At 41.6% G+C, this 21871-nt stretch overlaps 1 protein-coding gene across 2 annotated transcripts in view; it reads left to right on the top strand.

The window, feature by feature from the left end:
- PATJ (PATJ crumbs cell polarity complex component) overlaps positions 1–21871 on the top strand; it is a 228617-nt gene that overhangs the window by 16245 nt on the left and 190501 nt on the right. Inside the window, exons 8-13 of one of the 2 annotated variants that reach the window (XM_084636472.1) lie at positions 1014–1142; positions 3255–3467; positions 7038–7137; positions 8074–8165; positions 10423–10564; positions 10870–11004. In XM_084636472.1, coding sequence (XP_084492598.1) covers positions 1014–1142; positions 3255–3467; positions 7038–7137; positions 8074–8165; positions 10423–10564; positions 10870–11004 — 811 coding nt within the window. The remainder of the gene's footprint in view (positions 1–1013; positions 1143–3254; positions 3468–7037; positions 7138–8073; positions 8166–10422; positions 10565–10869; positions 11005–21871) is intronic. The other variant, XM_084636473.1, reaches the window with a different exon arrangement.

Raw genomic sequence — 21871 nt, 5'->3', positions numbered from 1 at the left:
TAGTCTCCACTAATTGTGAACCCACTAACTTTCTTGAGCGTGAGGGCTTATTGTATACTCGGTTATGTAATCTCACAGGTCCTGATAATTTAGTAGGGCCACACACGCTTGAGAATGGGGTTTGCAATATTGTGATCTTAATTTGTTATATTGGAAGCTTTGCTGGAGATCTTTTTCAGAGGGATTTTTGTTGTACTGGATAATTACTTCCCTCATGAATATTGTAGAGCTAGTGAAATTTGAAGGTTTTAGTGGATAATCAATATTGTTTATTGCTCTGAAAATTTTAAAGAATTAAATTTTAACTGCTTTGTCATTAAAGCATTTGCACCAAACAGACTAACAAAATAAAATAGAAATATGTTTCTCTGTGGGGGGTCTTTAAACTTCCTTTATGATTTTTAACTGATCTTGGCCAAGATTTTCAGTATGCTAATAAATCCTTTATTCACAGAAGTCTTAAACCTGCCTGCTTTGCCTCATTTTGGTGTCTATGTAAGGTGATCATATGGCAGAGGAGTTCTCAGATTGTCTTGTATGCCACAAGGTTGCAGTGCAAAATAGCTTAGAGAGATGCTTCCAATTCAGTATGGCAAAATGTATATTGTGCTATTCATACAAAGTGTACTGGAGCTCTATTCAGCATGTAAGTAAAATAACAGAAGTAGGAAACTAGTCAAATATTAAACAAAAACTAGGCGAATGCAGACTTCTCACTTTTTTCCTCCCTATGGGTTGCAGTAAACTTGATTTTCCAGAAATTAAAATGGTAGTCTTTACTATTGTAAGAAATCCTAAAATTGCCTTTATGTAGTCAAGAATGGTGTCTTATGAAAGTGAAAAAGCAAAATTTAGGCAAAACCCATTGACTGACTGACCAAGACTCAATATGGCTCCAGTTGTATGTGGGGAAATTGCTCTGAATAAGATTATTAATAATTCCCAGCAGACATGAAAACTGGAAATACTGATTATTAACTGAAATTAAAATTTCCCTCTTCTATTAACTGCAGATTCAGTGGGGCCATGTTGAAGAAGTTGAACTGATTAACGATGGCTCAGGATTAGGTTTTGGAATTGTAGGAGGAAAATCAAATGGTGTTGTTGTAAGGACTGTTGTTCCAGGCGGATTAGCAGATCGGGTAACTTGTTATTTTATGTCACTTCTTATTTGGTTTTAAAGTACAATAACTTCTTTTGACAGTTCTAAAATAAACTAATATATGTAAACAAAAGGAGTCTGATAGCATCAAAGACTGAATGCCAATATATATATTGTATATAGAAATAAATACATGTTCAAGGTATGATGACTGATAAAAAGTCAACACTGGACTGAGCTAAGTTACTTCTCCGGCATGGCAGGGCTTTTATTGCATTCCAGATCAGACAGAAACATTAAAAGCTTGTCCAGCATTATATTTAGCATTCAATAAAATTTCAACCATTAGTCATCCGTGCTGGGACAGCTACTCTTAACAGACATGCAGATTCTGTATAGAATATATATATTTGGTTACAATTTTACAGGGGTCAACTCTGCAAACTCACATTCTCATGTCTGTAATCTTTAATCATGCAGGTTGTCCCACTAAAGTAATGGCACTTACTTGCATGCAGGGCTGGCCTTATGAGTGAGCGATGTGGACAACCGCCCAGGGTGCAATGGTCAGGGGGGTGCTATAGTCATGAGGCAAGGAGTGGATGGACCTGGGGTACAAGGCTGCGGAAGGGAGCTTGGAATGGCTGGGGGAGGCCAGGCTTGATGTGGGATGGTAGGGGAGGCAGCAGGGGCCAGGGGTGCCAAAATACAAGTTCACCCAGGGCATCATTTCCCCAAGGCCAGCCCAGTTGCATGAGTATATGTTCAAAGATCCAGTGCATGGGTTATTTATAAAGATTATTTATTTTTATGTGAAGAGGCTTGGGCCTGCGCAGAGCCCCACTGAAGTCAGTGATACCTACACAGGTGCACGGATTCATCTGTCTGGATCAGATTGCAGCCTTGGGGTCTTAGTCTTTAAAGACCCAATCATGACCAGTACTAACTACCCTCAACTGAAGCATTTAACAGGGTTGGGATTTCAATGAGAGCTCACCTATGACTGGTTACTAACTGCTGCCCATAACCTTAGGTGTGCAAAAAAGACATGTTGCGTTTTAAAATATTAATGTAAGGCAAGAGGCAGGTTATAGCACATGCTCCAATTCAGAACAGAGATGAAAACTGGGTATTTGAAGAGCTGGAATGGAAAAAGTCAGCTGTTGCTTGAGAGCCTCCTCTATAAAACGGTCTGAAGTAATGAATACATTTTCACTTGCTGTGAAACACCTCTTTCGCTGTGAGGAACAAAATATTTCGGCTTCCAATGACAGCTGTAAATTAAGACATTGCTGTATCAGTTTCAATTGAACAAGAGGACCAATGCAGTTAAAAATGTGAAATATGGAGCACGTATATGCCAAAGCTCAATGAAGTAACACCAGTATTAATGTGCATGTTAGTTATTATGGGCGAAGTCCTCAGCTGGTATAAATCAGTGTACTTAAGTCAACAGGAATATGAAGATTTACACCAGCTGAGGACATGGCCCTATGTATGTTTAGTATGGTTCTTTCTTACAGTAAAAATAACAGATTGGGTCTCAATCCAACCTTTTTTTTTGTTTGGTTTTTTTTCTTTTTTCTTTTTTTTTAAATAAATATGAGCAAAACTAGTCACAAGTGTAGTTCTGTTACATTCAGTGGAGTTAGTCACTTGAGTAAAGGCTAGTCATGTGAGTAAGACCTGCAGGGTTGAGTTTTTAACATTTGAGCTGTTCAGGTTCTTCAAATAGCCCTAAATCAAAATGCTGTGCTTTGTATCCCTAAAATCCTTTTCTGCTATTGGATAGCATAGTTCTCAGAGAAAATCTCAGACTACAGGGTTACAAAACAGTGTCCGCATTTGTTTCCCAGTAAATATGAAATTTAACCTTTTTCTGATTAATTGTACCATTAAGAGCAATATGGTTTTACTTTTTTTTTTTTTTTTTTTTAAATCAGTTTGCTGTAGAACTGCTAACTGCTGTGGAAAAAGCAATGATTAATTGTGTTAGCATTTCCTTACGTTATTTGTTTTGCAGCATTGATTATTTTTTATGATATTTTCATGCACTAGCTGCCCCATGAAAATATACTACTCAGTTTCAGTTCTGCAATGTAAAATTTTGGTCCAGTTATTAATTTTTTTTTTAAATGTTCCATGTTTGAAGGATGGGAGACTTAGAACAGGAGATCACATCTTACAGATTGGAGGAACCAATGTACAAGGAATGATCAGCGAACAAGTTGCCCAAGTGCTGAGGAACTGTGGGAATTCTGTTAGGATGGTGGTTGCAAGAGATCCAGCATGTGAGATTACTGTGACCCCACCAACCCCTGTGAGCTTGCCTGTTGGTGCATTACCCTTTCCTCCAGACAGGGGTGTAAGTATCTGACATTTCCTCACAATTCTTCAAATAAGTTCTGCTGTGGCTTACAGCCAGAAAGAGAGAGCACAGCGTTCACAAGTGCTAAAGAGTTTCAGACAGACTGCAACATATTTTGTTATTTGAGCTTCCAAATATCCTACCATAGTATTAAATGATCCTTATTTTAGCCATCAGTTGAGCCTTTTGTAGTCTTCTACAGTATGCTATAAATACCTATTATCTCAGGGCCAGGATGACCAGGGCAGTTTCAGTGTTGCAGAATTTATTACCAAGTGAATGATTTGATTTAACGGGATCATAAACATTATTGATAAATGGAACGTTTAGATCTCCTTTCTAGCTTATTACATTCTTGCTCATCTGAGCTGATTTAAAAAATGACTTTTTCTTTCCTAAAATCCAGCATGCACTGTGACCAGAACAGAATTGTTCAGCACCGTGAGCTGCTTCTCTTCATGAAACATAAGTGTAACATCTTCCTAGTCTACGCAACTTTGATGGAAAATGTATTTTAAATATTTGAATCTTGTTTTAGTAAATCTCCTCCCGGTCATATCAAAGTTGCTTGGGTTTTTTTTTTTTTTTTTTGAAGTCATCCTCTTCAGTTTTGAGTAATTAAAATCAACAAATGCTACACTAAGTGTACAGTAAGTCTGGAAACATCAACAAAGCTGTGCTTGTACGCCATCTGCTACTAATGCGCTAGTTAGATTTAGGTGTGGAATCTCTGAGTAGCCTTTTTCTTTCTTCTCTTGTTCTTGATTATAACTTGGAATCTGAGAGGAGCTGTTCTTTAAAACACAACCTATGTTTGCACTCTTTCCCACTGGACCAGGTTGCTCCAAAGGCATCTCTTAGCTTCTGGTGGGGGAGAGAACCTCACTTCTCTCTGGAGAGATCCTTCTCTCTGAAGATAGGTGATGTTGAGCTATAATGGGGAACCAGTTCAGTTCTCCTCTGAAGTGAGGTTGCAGTAATAGCAGAGGATTGGGGAATGGAAAGAGCCTACATTTCAAGTGGATGAGAATGGAAATGTTCCTACTTCCTCCTGTCTTCTCGTCTGCCCTCTCGAATTTTCCACCCCTTCAGGAGATACTAATGCAGCCAAGAAGACATTGGTTAAATAAATGTCATCCTGAGTTCTTTGAGCTTGGTGTCTTGAAAGCAGGACATGTGTAGTGCTCTGAAAACAGGCATTTCCTAAAGAATCTATATAGCCACGTAGAATCACTTGCTGGCTCTGTCACATTTTCCAAGACTATATATACAGCCTTAACTTTTCCTCCCCTAGCATATATTATTTTCACATCTCCTGTGTTAGAGACTGACCTTGCAGATTGACTTGTTCAGCAGTATATGTGTTCCATAGATCAAGCTGCAGCAATCCTGCATGCTCTAGCTGCTGCAAGCTTTCTAAAATGTCCTCCTTTTTGCTGTTAGTTTTTGTACTGTTTTTTCCACCGCTTTGCAGGGTCTTTCAGGTTTCTGAGATATCTAGAAATAAACTCAGATATTGCTAGTCATGACATGTATTGCATTCTTTGTTGGCAGAACCCAGGCATTTAGATTGAAGAAGTATCTGGTCAATTTGCTGATAGATTAGTCTTTGCAGAAATTGACAGCAGTAGCTAATCTGAATGTGTTTTTCCCTGCTTCATTTATTGTACTTGTTAAAGGCAGGTCACGAAAATCACTTTGCACCAAGGAATCTACTGCACAAGAAAGATAGCAATTTTTTACTACCAGAATCTCGTTCTACTCTGACTTCTGAGAAAGCATTTACTAGCTGAGAATTTTACAACGGCAAGATTTTTCCAGCTTTATGATTACCGCTTAAATCAGCAGAAATATGTCTTGAATTGCCCATTAGTTTGTTGTATATTAAACCACTAGTTTTGCATTAAGCTACCTCAGTTCTCTACCACAGTTTCTAAATCCACACTACTCTGTGTATATAAGGAAACAGAAAATCTCATACAGTTAGTCATGTGCAAGGCATATACCTACAACCTACCAATTTAGCCACAGCTCGGGAATGGGCTGTTATGTTTGGGATTGTGTGTCTATATTTCCCAGAATCCACCCGTTAAATCCATATTCTACTACTCCACTTCCAGTAACGTGCCATAGATGAATATTTTTGCAGAATTAGGAAATGGCATCAGTCATTCTGCAAAGTGCCTCTGGCACTAAGGTTTGTGGTGTTGCCTTTGAAGGAAAGGTCTTGTACTGTCAAAATGGCTCTGCGTGGAGAGAAACAACCAAAGATCAAGTGAGCAAATACATAACGGCGGATGGTGAGGGCCAGCTTCAGGGGACCAATCCATAAATTTCTCCTGGGATCAGATCGTGTCTGAATACCTTATTTAATTGTGGTTAAGAAAACATTGAACAGATGATTCAGAAGCCAAAAGATAGTGCCAAGTTATGTACTATTCCATTCTTCTCTGTTCTTGTTTCCCTTTTTATGATGAATCTTCTTATCTTTTTTTTAAGCTGTACAGCTTTTTTAAAAATTCTCCAGATTTTCTCCCCACTCCCATGTTTTAACTTGTGTTCAGTGGAAGTGATTTTTTTTTTAATGTAGCTTTGACTTCCTGTTGTCACTTCAAGTTCTAAACAAGTCCTTTGAAGCTTCCACTTCTCTGTGCGGTCTGGTCCGGTCCAGTCCAAATCAGGATAGTAATCATTTCAAACTTGCACTTAAATGTAATTAAGTAGATATGCATATGATTGATATAAAATTAAAGTGGTGTCTTGCACACCTAGCTTTGTCTTGAACACCATATTTTAAAATGTGCTATATGCGTTTGTTGGATATAATTACCAAAAAGTGCATATTGTGGTTTTTTTCCGGTAGCATCCACAGTATGTTTGGTGCTTTCCAAACATAGGAGTGTGATGATCTCTGTCCGAAGGAGCTCATGAGCACGTTTTACACTAAACAGAACAAGTGTGTGGTTTCTTTAATGATTATAAGGAATCAAAATATTTTCCATTAATAGGGTCTACAAGAAAAATAATTTTTGATAAAGCCAGGGGACTGAGAGCCAAGTATTTTCTCTCTTCCACTGGCATGGTGTCATGTACCTGAAGCAGTTCTCTATTCCCATCTCTAAATATTTAACATCGGGTTGACGTCATCAAAATATTAGTAATGCAGGCATTTAAAAAAAATCCTATTTTTATAGGTGAAAAAATTAACCAATAGAGACTTTCCAAAGCACTTACTGTCTGACAGTGGGTACTGAGATAAGCATGGTCCCTGGGCTGTATATGAATATTTTATGTATTTACAGATACTTGTTTCTGATATCCTATATATTATATAGCCAAGATTTTCAAAAGTGGCTAGTGATTTTGGGTGCCCAAATTGACACCTTTATTTTCTGTCCTCTGGAAGTGAGACCCCTTTTGAGGTGTCCGTAGTTGGTCTAGCAAAATCACTGGTCACTTCTTCAACCCTTAGCCTGTAATTTTAAATGTTAGTGATATAACAAACTTTTTTTTTTTACTGTAATGTGGAAATTCAGTTTTATAAACTGTATAATATTTTATTTCTAGGCTAACACTCTTTTTGATACCTATGATGTGGAGCTTACAAAAAAAGATGGACAAAGCCTTGGTATAACAATTGTTGGATATACTGGAACATCTGATGTAGGTGAGTTATATGCTGACTGATTATGAAAGACTAGAGCAGAGGTTTATCAAATGCCCAGACTGGCCTTATGTTTTTGCTGAAGTCTTTGATACACGCCACATAGCTCAACATGCACTTTCATTTCTTTAATGAGTTTGATGTCTGAGATTTGAAGACCTATTAGATTATCCAGTTCATCTCTCTGCCAGTGCAGGACTGTGAGCATCTCAACAGTGTTTAATGTGTGTGCCATCTTCACAAGGTGATCCTTTTTCAGCAGACCGCTATTTCATACTTTGCATTAGTGTCTGAGCTCTGGGAGCACACCAAAATATCTGTACGTAATTATGGGTTCACAGAGTGCTTTTGTCCAACTCTACACATGAGAAAGAAGGAAAGCTTTTTGTGATTTCTACATACTCTCTTACAGAATATATCTATACAATAGAAAAGTGCATTTGTGTGAGATTTTTCACAAGGGACTTCTCTGATTTAAATTATTGAATTGCTAAAACTAAATGTAAGAGGATGAGCGAGGCCTTTATCCAGCAAAGCACTTAAGCACATGCTTCACTTCTAAGCATAAATACTCCCCTTGAAGTCAAATTCATCATATGTAAGTGATTTGGTGGGTCAAAGCCTGTGTAGGCATGGAAGCTGACCTAACATGCCTTTTCTGAGCAGGGTGAATCAAGTAGGGCAGTATAAGGAGGCTTGCATTGCTGCTCTTATCTTGAGTGCAGATTTTGAATCCTAAATAACTACTAATTATGTGAGTGTTGTGATTTCAATGCTCATTTGTGACTACGAGGAGGTGCAACTTCATTCCACTTGTGGTCCCAGGCCTCCAGAGGTGCATGGTTCTTAAGCTCTAAATAAATGTGTGCTTAACAAAAGGCCCAAATTAGTGCTTTCATTTATTTATTCATTCGTTGGTTTTTGTTTTATTTTTTAAAGCAGATTCTTCAGGGATCTTTGTGAAAAATATAATACCTGGCAGTGCTGCAGATCACAGTGGCCTTATACAAGTCCAGGACAAAATTATTGCTGTAAGTAAAATATTTCATTTGGATCCAATTTTGGAACTAGTGGTTATTTTACATATATTTGGATTTTTAAAACACACTCTACTAGAGCTTGTTCTTCATTCATTCAGTGCTAAAGCACATCCCGTTTGTAAAAGAGAGGAACACTGGCAAATTTATGACTGTCAGCAAGAATTAGTATTTGAGCTTATAGCTCTGGTTTGCAGTGGTTAGATTATTAATGTACTGCCAAAAATGAGAGAGAGTGGTAAATAATAAAACAAGATAGATGTTTGGATTGAAGCATCTTAGAGCAGGGATCTTGACTTAGGGCCTGATTAAAGTACTGAGCATCTTCAGCTCCTGTTAAAATTAGTGGGATTTGAAGGTGCTTGAGACCTTACAGAATTGTGTCCTTTATGCCCATCTATAAGAATTTAACATTGGGTTGACGTCCTCAAAATATTATAACGCAGGTATTAAAAAAAATCCTGTTTTTTATAGGTGGAAAAAAATTAAAACCTGTTAGATAAATGTCAGGGCCATGTTAACATGAAATGGCTAACTTTGCATTCCTAATACAAGTAGGAATAACTCTATAAAGATTTCTTAACATGAAAAGAGAGATCTGACTTTTATAAAGTGCATATAAAATATTTGGGAGTAAATGTTTTGCTGATACAGTGCCTAAACTGAAAAGGAGTACTTGTGGCACCTTAGAGACTAACCAATTTATTTGAGCATAAGCTTTCGTGAGCTACAGCTCACTTCATTGGATGCATACTGTGGAAACTGCAGAAGACATTATATACACAGAGACCATGAAACAATACCTCCTCCCACCCCACTCTCCTGCTGGTAATAGCTTATCTAAAGTGATCACTCTCCTTACAATGTGTATGATAATCAAGGTGGGCCATTTCCAGCATAAATCCATATCAAGGTTCCTCCCCCACTCTGAACGCTAGGGTACAGATGTGGGGACCTGCATGAAAAAACCTCCTAAGCTTATCTTTACCAGCTTAGGTCAAAACTTCCCCAAGGTACAAAATATTCCACCTTTTGTCCTTGGATTGGCCGCTACCACCACAGAAGGTGGAATATTTTGTACCTTGGGGAAGTTTTGACCTAAGCTGGTAAAGATAAGCTTAGGAGGTTTTTTCATGCAGGTCCCCACATCTGTACCCTAGCGTTCAGAGTGGGGGAGGAACCATGATATGGATTTATGCTGGAAATGGCCCACCTTGATTATCATACACATTGTAAGGAGAGTGGTCAGTTTGGATGAGCTATTACCAGCAGGAGAGTGAGTTTGTGGGAGGGAGGGGGTGAGAAGACCTGGATTTGTGCTGGAAATGGCCCACCTTGATTATCATACGCATTGTAAGGAGAGTGGTCAGTTTGGATGGGCTATTACCAGCAGGAGAGTGGGATGGGAGGAGGTATTGTTTCATGGTCTCTGTGTATATAATGTCTTCTGCAGTTTCCACAGTATGCATCCGATGAAGTGAGCTGTAGCTCACGAAAGCTTATGCTCAAATAAATTGGTTAGTCTCTAAGGTGCCACAAGTACTCCTTTTCTTTTTGCGAATACAGACTAACATGGCTGTTACTCTGAAAAATGCCTAAACTGTCACAGCCTGGCCTCTCCCTCATTTGGTGCTCTCTTGTACTTACAGCTGCAGTTTTGTGTGCATAGTCTAGTCAAGGGTCAACAGAGCTTACCCACTTCTCATTTGGGGACTGTGGAGTCCAGGTTAGATGAGTCTACCCACTTTTTTTTTTTTTTTTTTTTTAAACCACTATGCACTGATTGCGTACATAGTTGTTTGCATATTTATGTGTGGAGGCTTGGTAGAGGTTGGCAGAAAACTTATGCTATGATCTGAACAGACTGTTAGTCTTTCAAACTCATCCAGGAAGCTCTCTCTATGCACAGTAGTGTGCGAGTTGCTGTCTGCACACAGTAACTCTGCTGAAAAGCAAACTTATTTTACATTTCTGTAAATCTAGTAAAATTGCTGTTTTGTATTTGCCCATGCTGCTATCAAGGAGATGGTTTTCTTTTGTATTTTTTTTTAAGAATAAACTTTGAAGATGGCATTTATCTGATTATTTTGAAGTAGCTGAGTTAATGCAATTCTTCTTTTGCAAACGTTGCAGTCTGTGAGGGCCATTAGTATAACTGTTAGAGATGAGTTGCACTGTTGGTTTACATATCTCTGCGAATGTTAGAACTCGACCATAATCTGATGTCTATAATCTGCTGTTTCTGTACTAGGTTGATGGGATTAATGTTCAGGATTGCTCCAACCAAGAAGTGGTGGAGGTGCTGCGGCGCACTGGCCAGGTGGTGCACCTTACCTTGCTTCGACAGAAACCTCCTCATGCTTCTTTCTCTTCAGGAAGATCTTTAGAGCGAGGTAGTCCTTTCCCTCCCTTTGCCATTGGTTTATTTAATTTTTCTTCCAATTTATAATGACCAAAATAAACCTTTAGGGCCTGTTCCTATGAGCTGCTGAGCAACCATAAATCTTGGGCTTAAGGATCTTCTGCAAAGAATCAGACCCTTTGATGTAGGGTGGAAGGGTGTGTGGGGAGTGAAGTAGAGTTGACAGCAAAGTTCCTGTAAACTGAACAAGGAAGCTGCTAGTGGATACTGGTTATCATATCATGTATCCTGTGTACTACCTGGCTGACTTGAAAGTTTTTTTTTGGATCTTTACAGTGCAGCCAAATATGCCAGGCTTAGTCCTGTCTGGAGCTGTAGAGACGGAAACTAATTTGGATAGTGAGACTGAGGAGGATCAAGAGGACAAAGATAACTTTGAAAATGAAAAGAAGCAAAATCTACACAAAATAGGTAGGTAAAACACCTTGTAGTTTTTTCTCTCCTCTCCTGTATATCTATTGACTTCTTGAAATTCATTTCTTTAACCTAATTTTCATAATGATGTGACCGTTTGGCTTCCTTTTCCTTGAACAATATTAATTTTCTACTCTTCAGTGCTTTTTTATTTAACTAAAACCAAAATTGCTGTGTTTTCTCATTTACTTGCAAGAGATTTTTTTTTTTTTGTAAGTACATGGGAAAGGTGCCAGATGGACAGCCCTATCACAGACCTTTGGCTCTGATTCTTAGAGATGTTGGGCACCTTTCTGGAATGGACACAGATGTGATAGTGTGCAAACTGTGGCTGTGCAAGCTTCCCTTGACTATCCTGTCAATGTGTCTCAACTCTGATCTGCATGACCTGCCTTTAGGGATGAGTTCAGACTCCACAGACATTCAGTCCCTGATCTCCTTGTTCAGGGTAACAGCTGTGCTGTTGCTTTTTGGTATGTGGATACCTGCCCACTCTGAATTCGAGGACTACGTCATCTCATATCTGACCAGCCACAGATGTACAGTGGCAATCCGTTTTTGTCACTGTTAACTTGGGCTGAATTTGAATGGGTGACCAAGAGCTTAATGATATTTTCAGTCTAACTAAAAAGAGATTGCTAGATGAAGTAGGAAATCACTATCTAGGCAAGGGACATGGATTGCTACAGGGAACTTTAAACAAGCAGACAAAGGTACAATGTGACCTCATGGCTGGAAGTTAAAGCTAGATAAATTTTAAACTAGAAATAAGGCATTTGGGGGCGGGGTTTGGTTAAGTCAGGATAATTGATGATTGGAACAGATTACCAATGGATGGGGTGGATTCTATATCCGTTGAAGTCTTTTTAAAATCAAAATTGCATGTCTTTCTAAAAGAGATGCTCTTATTTCACTGCAAGTTATTGGTTTCAGTGCAGGAATTTCTGGGTGAAATTATATTGCTTATGTTAAAGAAATCAAACTAGATTATCATAATAAATTTTAAGATCAGAAGGAATTATTAAGTGTTTTTAAATCATAGGATCTTTCATCCTCAAAATCCCTGTATTTTTGGTAAATTTAATTGCATTTTAAAGACAACCTGGACATGGAGAAGAAAAATGATAATTCAGATGTTCAATACTATGTGTCCTCGATTACACATGATGCTGCTGTGGCTATTTAGGTCCAAAATTAATCAGTATAGTGACGGGTGTTTGAATTGGAACTTTTTTTTTTTTAAATGCATTTCACTGATGTTTACATGTATGATTAAAGTGTGAGTTGAAAGAGGGAACATTGCTTGGTTTCACAGGAAAAAATGGTAAAATCGATAGAATTTGACTGAGGTTCTCAGTAACACCCACTAAAGGTTCATAATCAGGTGCATGTTCACTCTGATATTTTTTTAAAATGTCTCTGAATCTAAAATTGTATGCAAAACACCAAGTAGACAATGTAAAGCGCCCTCCCCCCGCCCCCCCCAACTGAAGTCAGTAGAGTGCTGTGTGGGCATAGAGGTTTTCCCATGCAGAGCTCATGGCAAGTGATGGTAGAAAACACTGGAATGAAGGACAAAAGACAAATGTTACAGGAATAAAATCATGAATTTCCTTTTGGTTTGTAATGTAAGTCTTGAGGGGATTGTAAATCTTTCTAAATATTTTTACTGGAGGTAAATATGAGGGTTTTTACCTATCATGGAAGAAATTCTCTTGAGTCAAGGACAAGGCACATGAACAGGTCAGGAGTTGCCAGGCATAGAGAGTTGTGTGAGAGAAGGCACAAAGAGTGAGGGTGAAGGCAACAAAGTGTAGTGGTTGATTCTGAAGCTTGTGCAGAACAGAGAAAGACAGTGAAGGGAGGGTGGGGGGGAAAAGCTGGACAGAGAAGTATGTGGAGGCAAAGTTGTGTAGAATCATAGAATATCAGGGTTGGAAGGGACCTCAGGAGGTCCTCTAGTTCAACCCCCTGCCCAAAGCAGCTCCAATCCCCAACTAAATCATCCCAGCCAGGGCTTTGTCAAGCCTGACCTTAAAAACTTCAAAGGAAGGAGATTCCACCACCTCCCTAGGTAATGCATTCCCGTGCTTCACCACCCTCCTAGTGAAAATTTTTTTCCTAATATCCAACCTAAACCTCCCCCACTGCAACTTGAGACCATTACTCCTCATTCTGTCATCTGTTACCACTGAGAACAGTCTAGATCCATCCTCTTTGGAACCCCCTTTCAGGTAGTTGAAAGCAGCTATCAAATCCCCCCTCATTCTTCCTTTCCGCAGACTAAACAATCCCAGATCCCTCAGCCTCTCCTCATAAGTCAAGTATTCTGGTCCCCTAATAATTTTTGTTGCCCTCTGCTGGACGTTTTCCAGTTTTTCCACATCCTTCTTGTATTGTGGGGCCCAAAACTGGACACAGTACTCCAGATGAGGCCTCACCAATATCGAATAGAGGGGAACGATCACGTCTCTCAATCTGCTGGCAATGCCCCTACTTGTACATCCCAAAATGCCATTGGCCGCCTTGGCAACAAGGGCACACTGTTGACTCATATCCAGCTTCTCGTCCACTGTAACCCCTAGGTCCTTTTCTGCAGGACTGCTGCCGAGCCATTCGGTCCCTAGTCTGTAGCGGTGCATTGGATTCTTTCATCCTAAGTGCAGTACTCTGCACTTGTCCTTGTTGAACCTCATCAGATTTCTTTTGGCCCAATCCTCCAATTTGTCTAGGTCCCTCTGTATCCGATCCCTACCCACCAGCATATCTACCTCTCCTCCCAGTTTAGTGTCATCCGCAAACTTGCTGAGGGTGCAATCCACACCATCCTCCAGATCATTAATGAAGATATTGATACTGGCCCCAGGACCGACCCTTGGGGCACTTCACTTGATACCGGCTGCCAACTAGACATGGAGCCATTGATCACTACCCGTTGAGCCTGACAATCTAGCCAGCTTTCTATGCACCTTGTAGTCCATTCATCCAGCCCATACTTCTTTAACTTGCTGGCAAGAATACTCTAGGAGACTGTATCAAAAGCTTTGCTAAAGTCAAGGAATAACACTTCCACTACTTTCCCCTCATCCACAGAGCCAGTTATCTCGTCATAGAAGGCAATTAGATTAGTCAGGCATGACTTGCCCTTGGTGAATCCATGCTGACTGTTGCTGATCAGGTTTCAGAGTAACAGCCGTGTTAGTCTGTATTCGCAAAAAGAAAAGGAGGACTTGTGGCACCTTAGAGACTAACCAATTTATTAGAGCATAAGCTTTCGTGAGCTACAGCTCACTTCCTCAGATGCATATCGTGGAAACTGCAGCAGGCTTTATATATACACAGAGAATATGAAACAATACCTATTCCCACCCCACTGTCCTGCTGGTAATAGCTTATCTAAAGTGATTTCCAGCACAAATCCAGGTTTTCTCACCCTCCACCCCCCCACACAAATTCACTCTCCTGCTGGTGATAGCCCATCCAAAGTGACAACTCTTTACACAATGTGCATGACAATCAAGCTGGGCTATGTCCTGCATAAATCCAGGTTCTCACATCCCCCCCACCCCCATACACACACAAACTCACTCTCCTGCTGGTAATAGCTCATCCAAACTGACCACTCTTCAAGTTAAAATCCAAGTTAAACCAGAACATCTGGGGGGGGGGGGTAGGAAAAAACAAGAGGAAACAGGCTACCTTGCATAATGACTTAGCCACTCCAAGTCTCTATTTAAGCCTAAATTAATAGTATCCAATTTGCAAATGAATTCCAATTCAGCAGTTTCTCGCTGGAGTCTGGATTTGAAGTTTTTTTGTTTTAAGATAGCGACCTTCGTGTCTGTGATCGCGTGACCAGAGAGATTGAAGTGTTCTCCGACTGGTTTATGAATGTTATAATTCTTGACATCTGATTTGTGTCCATTTATTCTTTTACGTAGAGACTGTCCAGTTTGACCAATGTACATGGCAGAGGGGCATTGCTGGCACATGATGGCATATATCACATTGGTGGATGTGCAGGTGAACGAGCCTCTGATAGTGTGGCTGATGTTATTAGGCCCTGTGATGGTGTCCCCTGAATAGATATGTGGGCACAGTTGGCAACGGGCTTTGTTGCAAGGATAAGTTCCTGGGTTAGTGGTTCTGTTGTGTGGTATGTGGTTGTTGGTGAGTATTTGCTTCAGGTTGCGGGGCTGTCTGTAGGCAAGGACTGGCCTGTCTCCCAAGATTTGTGAGAGTGTTGGGTCATCCTTTAGGATAGGTTGTAGATCCTTAATAATGCGTTGGAGGGGTTTTAGTTGGGGGCTGAAGGTGACGGCTAGTGGCGTTCTGTTATTTTCTTTGTTAGGCCTGTCCTGTAGTAGGTAACTTCTGGGAACTCTTCTGGCTCTATCAATCTGTTTCTTTACTTCTGCAGGTGGGTATTGTAGTTGTAAGAAAGCTTGACAGAGATCTTGTAGGTGTTTGTCTCTGTCTGAGGAGTTGGAGCAAATGCGGTTGTATCGCAGAGCTTGGCTGTAGACGATGGATCGTGTGGTGTGGTCAGGGTGAAAGCTGGAGGCATGCAGGTAGGAATAGCGGTCAGTAGGTTTCCGGTATAGGGTGGTGTTTATGTGACCATTGTTTATTAGCACTGTAGTGTCCAGGAAGTGGATCTCTTGTGTGGACTGGACCAGGCTGAGGTTGGTGGTGGGATGGAAATTGTTGAAATCATGGTGGAATTCCTCAAGGGCTTCTTTTCCATGGGTCCAGATGATGAAGATGTCATCAATATAGCGCAAGTAGAGTAGGGGCTTTAGGGGACGAGAGCTGAGGAAGCGTTGTTCTAAATCAGCCATAAAAATGTTGGCATACTGTGGGGCCATGCGGGTACCCATAGCAGTGCCGCTGATCTGAAGGTATACATTGTCCCCAAATGTGAAGTAGTTATGGGTAAGGACAAAGTCACAAAGTTCAGCCACCAGGTTAGCCGTGACATTATCGGGGATAGTGTTCTTGACGGCTTGTAGTCCATCTTTGTGTGGAATGTTGGTGTAGAAGGCTTCTACATCCATAGTGGCCAGGATGGTGTTATCAAGAAGATCACCGATGGATTGTAGTTTCCTCAGGAAGTCACTGGTGTCTCGAAGGTAGCTGGGAGTGCTGGTAGCGTAGGGCCTGAGGAGGGAGTCTACATAGCCAGACAATCCTGCTGTCAGGGTGCCAATGCCTGAGATGATGGGGCACCCAGGATTTCCAGGTTTATGGATCTTGGGTAGTAGATAGAATATCCCAGGTCGGGGTTCCAGGGGTGTGTCTGTGCGGATTTGATCTTGTGCTTTTTCAGGAAGTTTCTTGAGCAAATGCTGTAGTTGCTTTTGGTAACTCTCAGTGGGATCAGAGGGTAATGGCTTGTAGAAACTCGTGTTGGAGAGCTGCCGAGCAGCCTCTTGTTCATATTCCGACCTATTCATGATGACAACAGCACCTCCTTTGTCAGCCTTTTTGATTATGATGTCAGAGTTGTTTCTGAGGCTGTGGATGGCATTGCGTTCCGCATGGCTGAGGTTATGGGGCAAGTGATGCTGCTTTTCCACAATTTCAGCCCGTGCACGTCGGCGGAAGCACTCTATGTAGAAGTCCAGTCTGCTGTTTCGACCTTCAGGAGGAGTCCACCTAGAATCCCTCTTTCTGTAGTGTTGGTAGGGAGACCTCTGTGGATTAGTATGCTGTTCAGAGGTATTTTGGAAATATTCCTTGAGTCGGAGACGTCGAAAATAGGATTCTAGGTCACCACAGAACTGTATCATGTTCGTGGGGGCGGAGGGGCAGAAGGAGAGGCCCCGAGATAGAACAGCTGCTTCTGCTGGGCTGAGAGTATAGTTGGATAGGTTAACAATATTGCTAGGTGGGTTGAGGGAACCATTGCTGTGGCCCCTTGTAGCATGTAGTAGTTTAGAAAGTTTAGTGTCCTTTTTCTTTTGTAGAGAAGCAAAGTGTGCGTTGTAAATGGCTTGTCTAGTTTTAGTAAAATCCAGCCACGAGGAAGTTTGTGTGGAAGGTTGGTTTTTTATGAGAGTATTCATTTTTGAGAGCTCATTCTTAATCTTTCCCTGTTTGCTGTAGAGGATGTTGATCAGGTGATTCCGCAGTTTCTTTGAGAGCGTGTGGCACAAGTTGTCAGCATAGTCTGTGTGGTATGTAGATTGTAATGGATTTTTTACCTTCAGTCCTTTTGGTACGATGTCCATCTGTTTGCATTTGGAAAGGAAGATGATGTCTGTCTGTATCTGTACAAGTTTTTTCATGCAGTTGATAGATTTCCACTCCATACGGCTAAATGCAGTGCCTTGCATAATGACAGGTTTCAGAGTAACAGCCGTGTTAGTCTGTATTCGCAAAAAGAAAAGGAGGACTTGTGGCACCTTAGAGACTAACCAATTTATTAGAGCATAAGCTTTCGTGAGCTACAGCTCACTTCCTCAGATGCATATCATGGAAACTGCAGCAGGCTTTATATATACACAGAGAATATGAAACAATACCTTCAAATCCAGACTCCAGCGAGAAACTGCTGAATTGGAATTCATTTGCAAATTGGATACTATTAATTTAGGCTTAAATAGAGACTTGGAGTGGCTAAGTCATTATGCAAGGTAGCCTGTTTCCTCTTGTTTTTTCCTACCCCCCCCCCCCAGATGTTCTGGTTTAACTTGGATTTTAACTTGAAGAGTGGTCAGTTTGGATGAGCTATTACCAGCAGGAGAGTGAGTTTGTGTGTGTATGGGGGTGGGGGGGATGTGAGAACCTGGATTTATGCAGGAAATAGCCCAGCTTGATTGTCATGCACATTGTGTAAAGAGTTGTCACTTTGGATGGGCTATCACCAGCAGGAGAGTGAATTTGTGTGGGGGGGTGGAGGGTGAGAAAACCTGGATTTGTGCTGGAAATCACTTTAGATAAGCTATTACCAGCAGGACAGTGGGGTGGGAATAGGTATTGTTTCATATTCTCTGTGTATATATAAAGCCTGCTGCAGTTTCCACGATATGCATCTGAGGAAGTGAGCTGTAGCTCACGAAAGCTTATGCTCTAATAAATTGGTTAGTCTCTAAGGTGCTACAAGTCCTCCTTTTCTTGTTGCTGATCACTTTCCTCTCCTCCAAGTGCTTCAGAATTGATTCCTTGAAGACCTGCTCCATGATTTTTCCAGGGACTGAGGTGAGGCTGACTGGCCTGTAGTTCCCAGGATTCTCCTTCTTCCCTTTTTTAAAGATGGGCACTACATTAGCCTTTTTGCAGTCGTCCGGGACCTCCCCCGATCGCCATGAGTTTTCAAAGATAATGGCCAATGGCTCTGCAATCACATCCGCCAACTCCTTTAGCACTCTCGGATGCAGCGCATCTGGCCCCATGGACTTGTGCTCCTCCAGCTTTTGTAAATAGTCCCAAACCACTTCTTTCTCCACAGAGGGCTGGTCACCTCCTCCCCATGCTGTGCTGCCCAGTGCAGTAGTCTGGGAGCTGACCTTGTTCGTGAAGACAGAGGCAAAAAAAGCATTGAGTACATTAGCTTTTTCCACATCCTCTGTCACTAGGTTGCCCCCTTCATTCAGTAAGGGGCCCACGCTTTCCTTGACTTTCTTCTTCTTGCTAACATACCTGAAGAAACCCTTCTTGTTACTCTTAATATCTCTTGCTAGCTGCAACTCCAAGTGTGATTTGGCCTTCCTGATTTCACTCCTGCATGCCTGAGCAATATTTTTATACTCTTCCCTGATCATTTGTCCAATTTTCCGCTTCTTGTAAGCTTCTTTTTTGTGTTTAAGATCAGCAAGGATTTCACTGTTAAGCCAAGCTGGACGCCTGCCATATTTACTATTCTTTGTACACATCAGGATGGTTTGTCTCTGTAACCTCAATAAGGATTCTTTAAAATACAGCCAGCTCTCCTGGATGCCTTTCCCCCTCATGTTGTTCTCCCAGGGGATCCTGCCCATCAATTCCCTGAGGGAGTCAAAGTCTGCTTTTCTGAAGTCCAGGGTCCGTATCCTGCTGCTCTCCTTCCTTCCTTGTGTCAGGATCCTGAACTCAACCATCTCCTCGTCACTGCCTCCCAGGTTCCCATCCACTTTTGCTTCCCCTACTAATTCTTCCCTGTTTGTGAGCAGCAGGTCAAGAAGAGCTCTGCCCCAGTTGGTTCCTCCAGCACTTGCACCAGGGAATTGTCCCCTACACTTTCCAGAAACTTCCTGGATTGTCTGTGCGCAGCTGTATTGCTCTCCCAGTAGATATCAGGGTGATTGAAGTCTCCCATAAGAACCAGAGCCTGCGATCTAGTAACTTCGTTAGTTGCCGGAAGAAAGCCTCGTCCACCTCATCCCCCTGGTCTGGTGATCTATAGCAGACTCCCACCATGACATCACCCTTGTTGCTCACACTTCTAAACTTAATCCAGAGACTCTCAGGTTTTTCTGCAGTTTCATACCGGAGCTCTGAGCAGTCATACTGCTCTCTTATATACAATGCAACTCCCCCACCTTTTCTGCCCTGCCTGTCCTTCCTGAACAGTTTACTGTCTATCCATGACAGTATTCCAGTCATGTGAGTTATCCCACAAAGTCTCTGTTACTCCAGTCACATCATAATTCCTTGACTATGCCAGGACTTCCAGTTCTCCCTGCTTGTTTCCCAGGCTTCTTGCATTTGTATATAGGCACTTGAGATAACTCGCTTATCGTCCCTCTTTCTCAGTATGAGGCAGGAGCCCTCCCCTCTTGTGCTCTCCTGCTCGTGCTTCCTCCTGGTATCCCACGTCTCCACTTACCTCAGGGCTTTGGTCTCCTTCCCCCGGTGAACCTAGTTTAAAGCCCTCCTCGCTAGGTTAGCCAGCCTGCTTGCGAAGATGCTCTTCCCTCTCTTCATTAGGTGGAGCCCGTCTCTGCCTAGTACTCCTCCTTCTTGGAACACCATCCCTTTGTCAAAGAATCCAAAGCCTTCTCTCTGACACCACCTGCGTAGCCATTCGTTGACTTCCACGATTCGACAGTCTCTACCCAGACCTTTTCCTTGCATGGGGAGGATGGAGGAGAACACCACTTGCGCCTCAAACTCTTTTATCTTTCTTCCCAGAGCCACGTAGTCTGCAGTGATCCGCTCAAGGTCCTTCTTGGCAGTATCATTGGTGGTCATGTGGAGAAGCAGGAAGGGTAGCAATCCGAGGGCTTGATGAGTCTCAACAGTCTCTCCGTCACATTGTGAATCCTAGCTCCTGGCAAGCAGCAGACTTCTCTGCCGCCCCAACCGGGAAAAGATAGATGGCTCAGTCCCCCTTCCCTTGGGAGCAGTGGTCGTGGAACCCCCATCCCTAGGACAGTGCATCTCATGCCTTCTAATCGGCAGTCTCCTTCTGTTCCCTTCCCTCAGATGTATGATCTAGTCCACTCTAGGGCTTTGAAGGTGGCATATGATGCTGGCATATGGTGTGGAAGATTAAAGAAAGCTGTGAAGGGCTTTGACGAAGAGCTGGGCTGCAGGCATGATCGTAGGATATTTTGCAGTTGCATTTCGGATGGGTTTGAGAGCTGGAGAACAGGAGGTTGCAGTATTTAAGACATGAGGTAGTAAACCATGATGTTTTTCAGCGGTGGGAATGAAAAGGCATAGATGCATTTCTGGTTATGCTGGAGGGAAAGACAAGAGCATTTAGCGACTCTACTTATGTAGAGGAAAAGGAGTTGATGATGCCAAGGGACAGGGAAGGTGATAGAGTTGCTAAAATAATGGAGGGGAGAGGGAGGTTTATTTGAAGAAAGATGAGTGCAGGTTTTGCCATACTAAGCTTGAGGTGGTGGCAGGACATCCATGAGGGAGAAGCCAGAGCGCGAGTTGTAGATAGAAGACTGAACAGGGGTAGTGCCTCTCTTTATCCATTTCTTTTCAGTAAGTACTTCTGTTCTGTACAAAGGCTGATCTGTAGTCTCTCAGCTCAATGTCCTGGAATTTAAGCAGTGTAGGCATTTATTGATGTTTCAGGCAGGATAATGCAGTTAGTCTGGTGATGCTGGGTTTGAGTACTGTTACTCTTTGGACTTCTACAGACTAATGACAGTGGAATGGTTTTAAAACTGGGTAAAGCGTTCTGTGGTATATAATATCCTACAGCCCCTAATCAAGAGTCCTTGCTTGGTAGGACTTAATTTCCTTACAAAAGAAAAAAGGCTCAAGATACTCACATTTATCAGCTACAACATGCTTTTTCATAACCTTGTATCTCTTTTGCTTGCCTAACATTTAAAAGCATCCATTTTAGTTGGAAACTTTGTTCAGACTGAAACACTATTTCTAAACTTTCAGCCCGGAACAGAATTTAATGGCCAGTTTAAATTACAAAAATGGCTGCCTAATTTGGAAATGCTGACGGGCTCTTAATTGTAATGGTGCTAAAGTAAACACTGCTAATTTAAGGCCCTGCCTAAACTCTGGAAGTGCCTTTTAAAAGTTAATGTAGAAGGTGAGTTGTGTAAAACACGAACTATTTTCCTTTAGGCCCAATTGGGCTACATTTTTATTAAATTTTCCTGAAGAGGTATTAAATAGTGATGCTGGCCCGCTAAACCATTTTTAAACAACTCTCTCATGATACATGGTTCAGGAAACAGTGTGCATGGGGCCTTAAACTTTCTGCTATCAGACTAGAGAGGCAATTTAACATACAGCTGCATCTGTAAGTGTGAAGACTGGACGAGTGCTTGCTTGTTTTGTGCAGCAGTATATAAAACCTGAGGAGAGAATTATGAATCCAAATGTGGATAGAGAACAGCATGTAACATTAGGGAGCAAAAAGCTATTGGAGAAATCAAAAAGCTATGCTGTTTGAGAA

This window comes from Lepidochelys olivacea (genome assembly GCF_965140295.1).
Source record: "Lepidochelys olivacea isolate rLepOli2 genome assembly, chromosome: 8".
In the NCBI taxonomy this organism is placed as follows: Eukaryota; Metazoa; Chordata; order Testudines; family Cheloniidae; genus Lepidochelys; species Lepidochelys olivacea.
The sequence above is the reverse complement of the archived record's forward strand: the minus strand, read 5'-3'. Positions and strand labels throughout refer to the sequence as shown.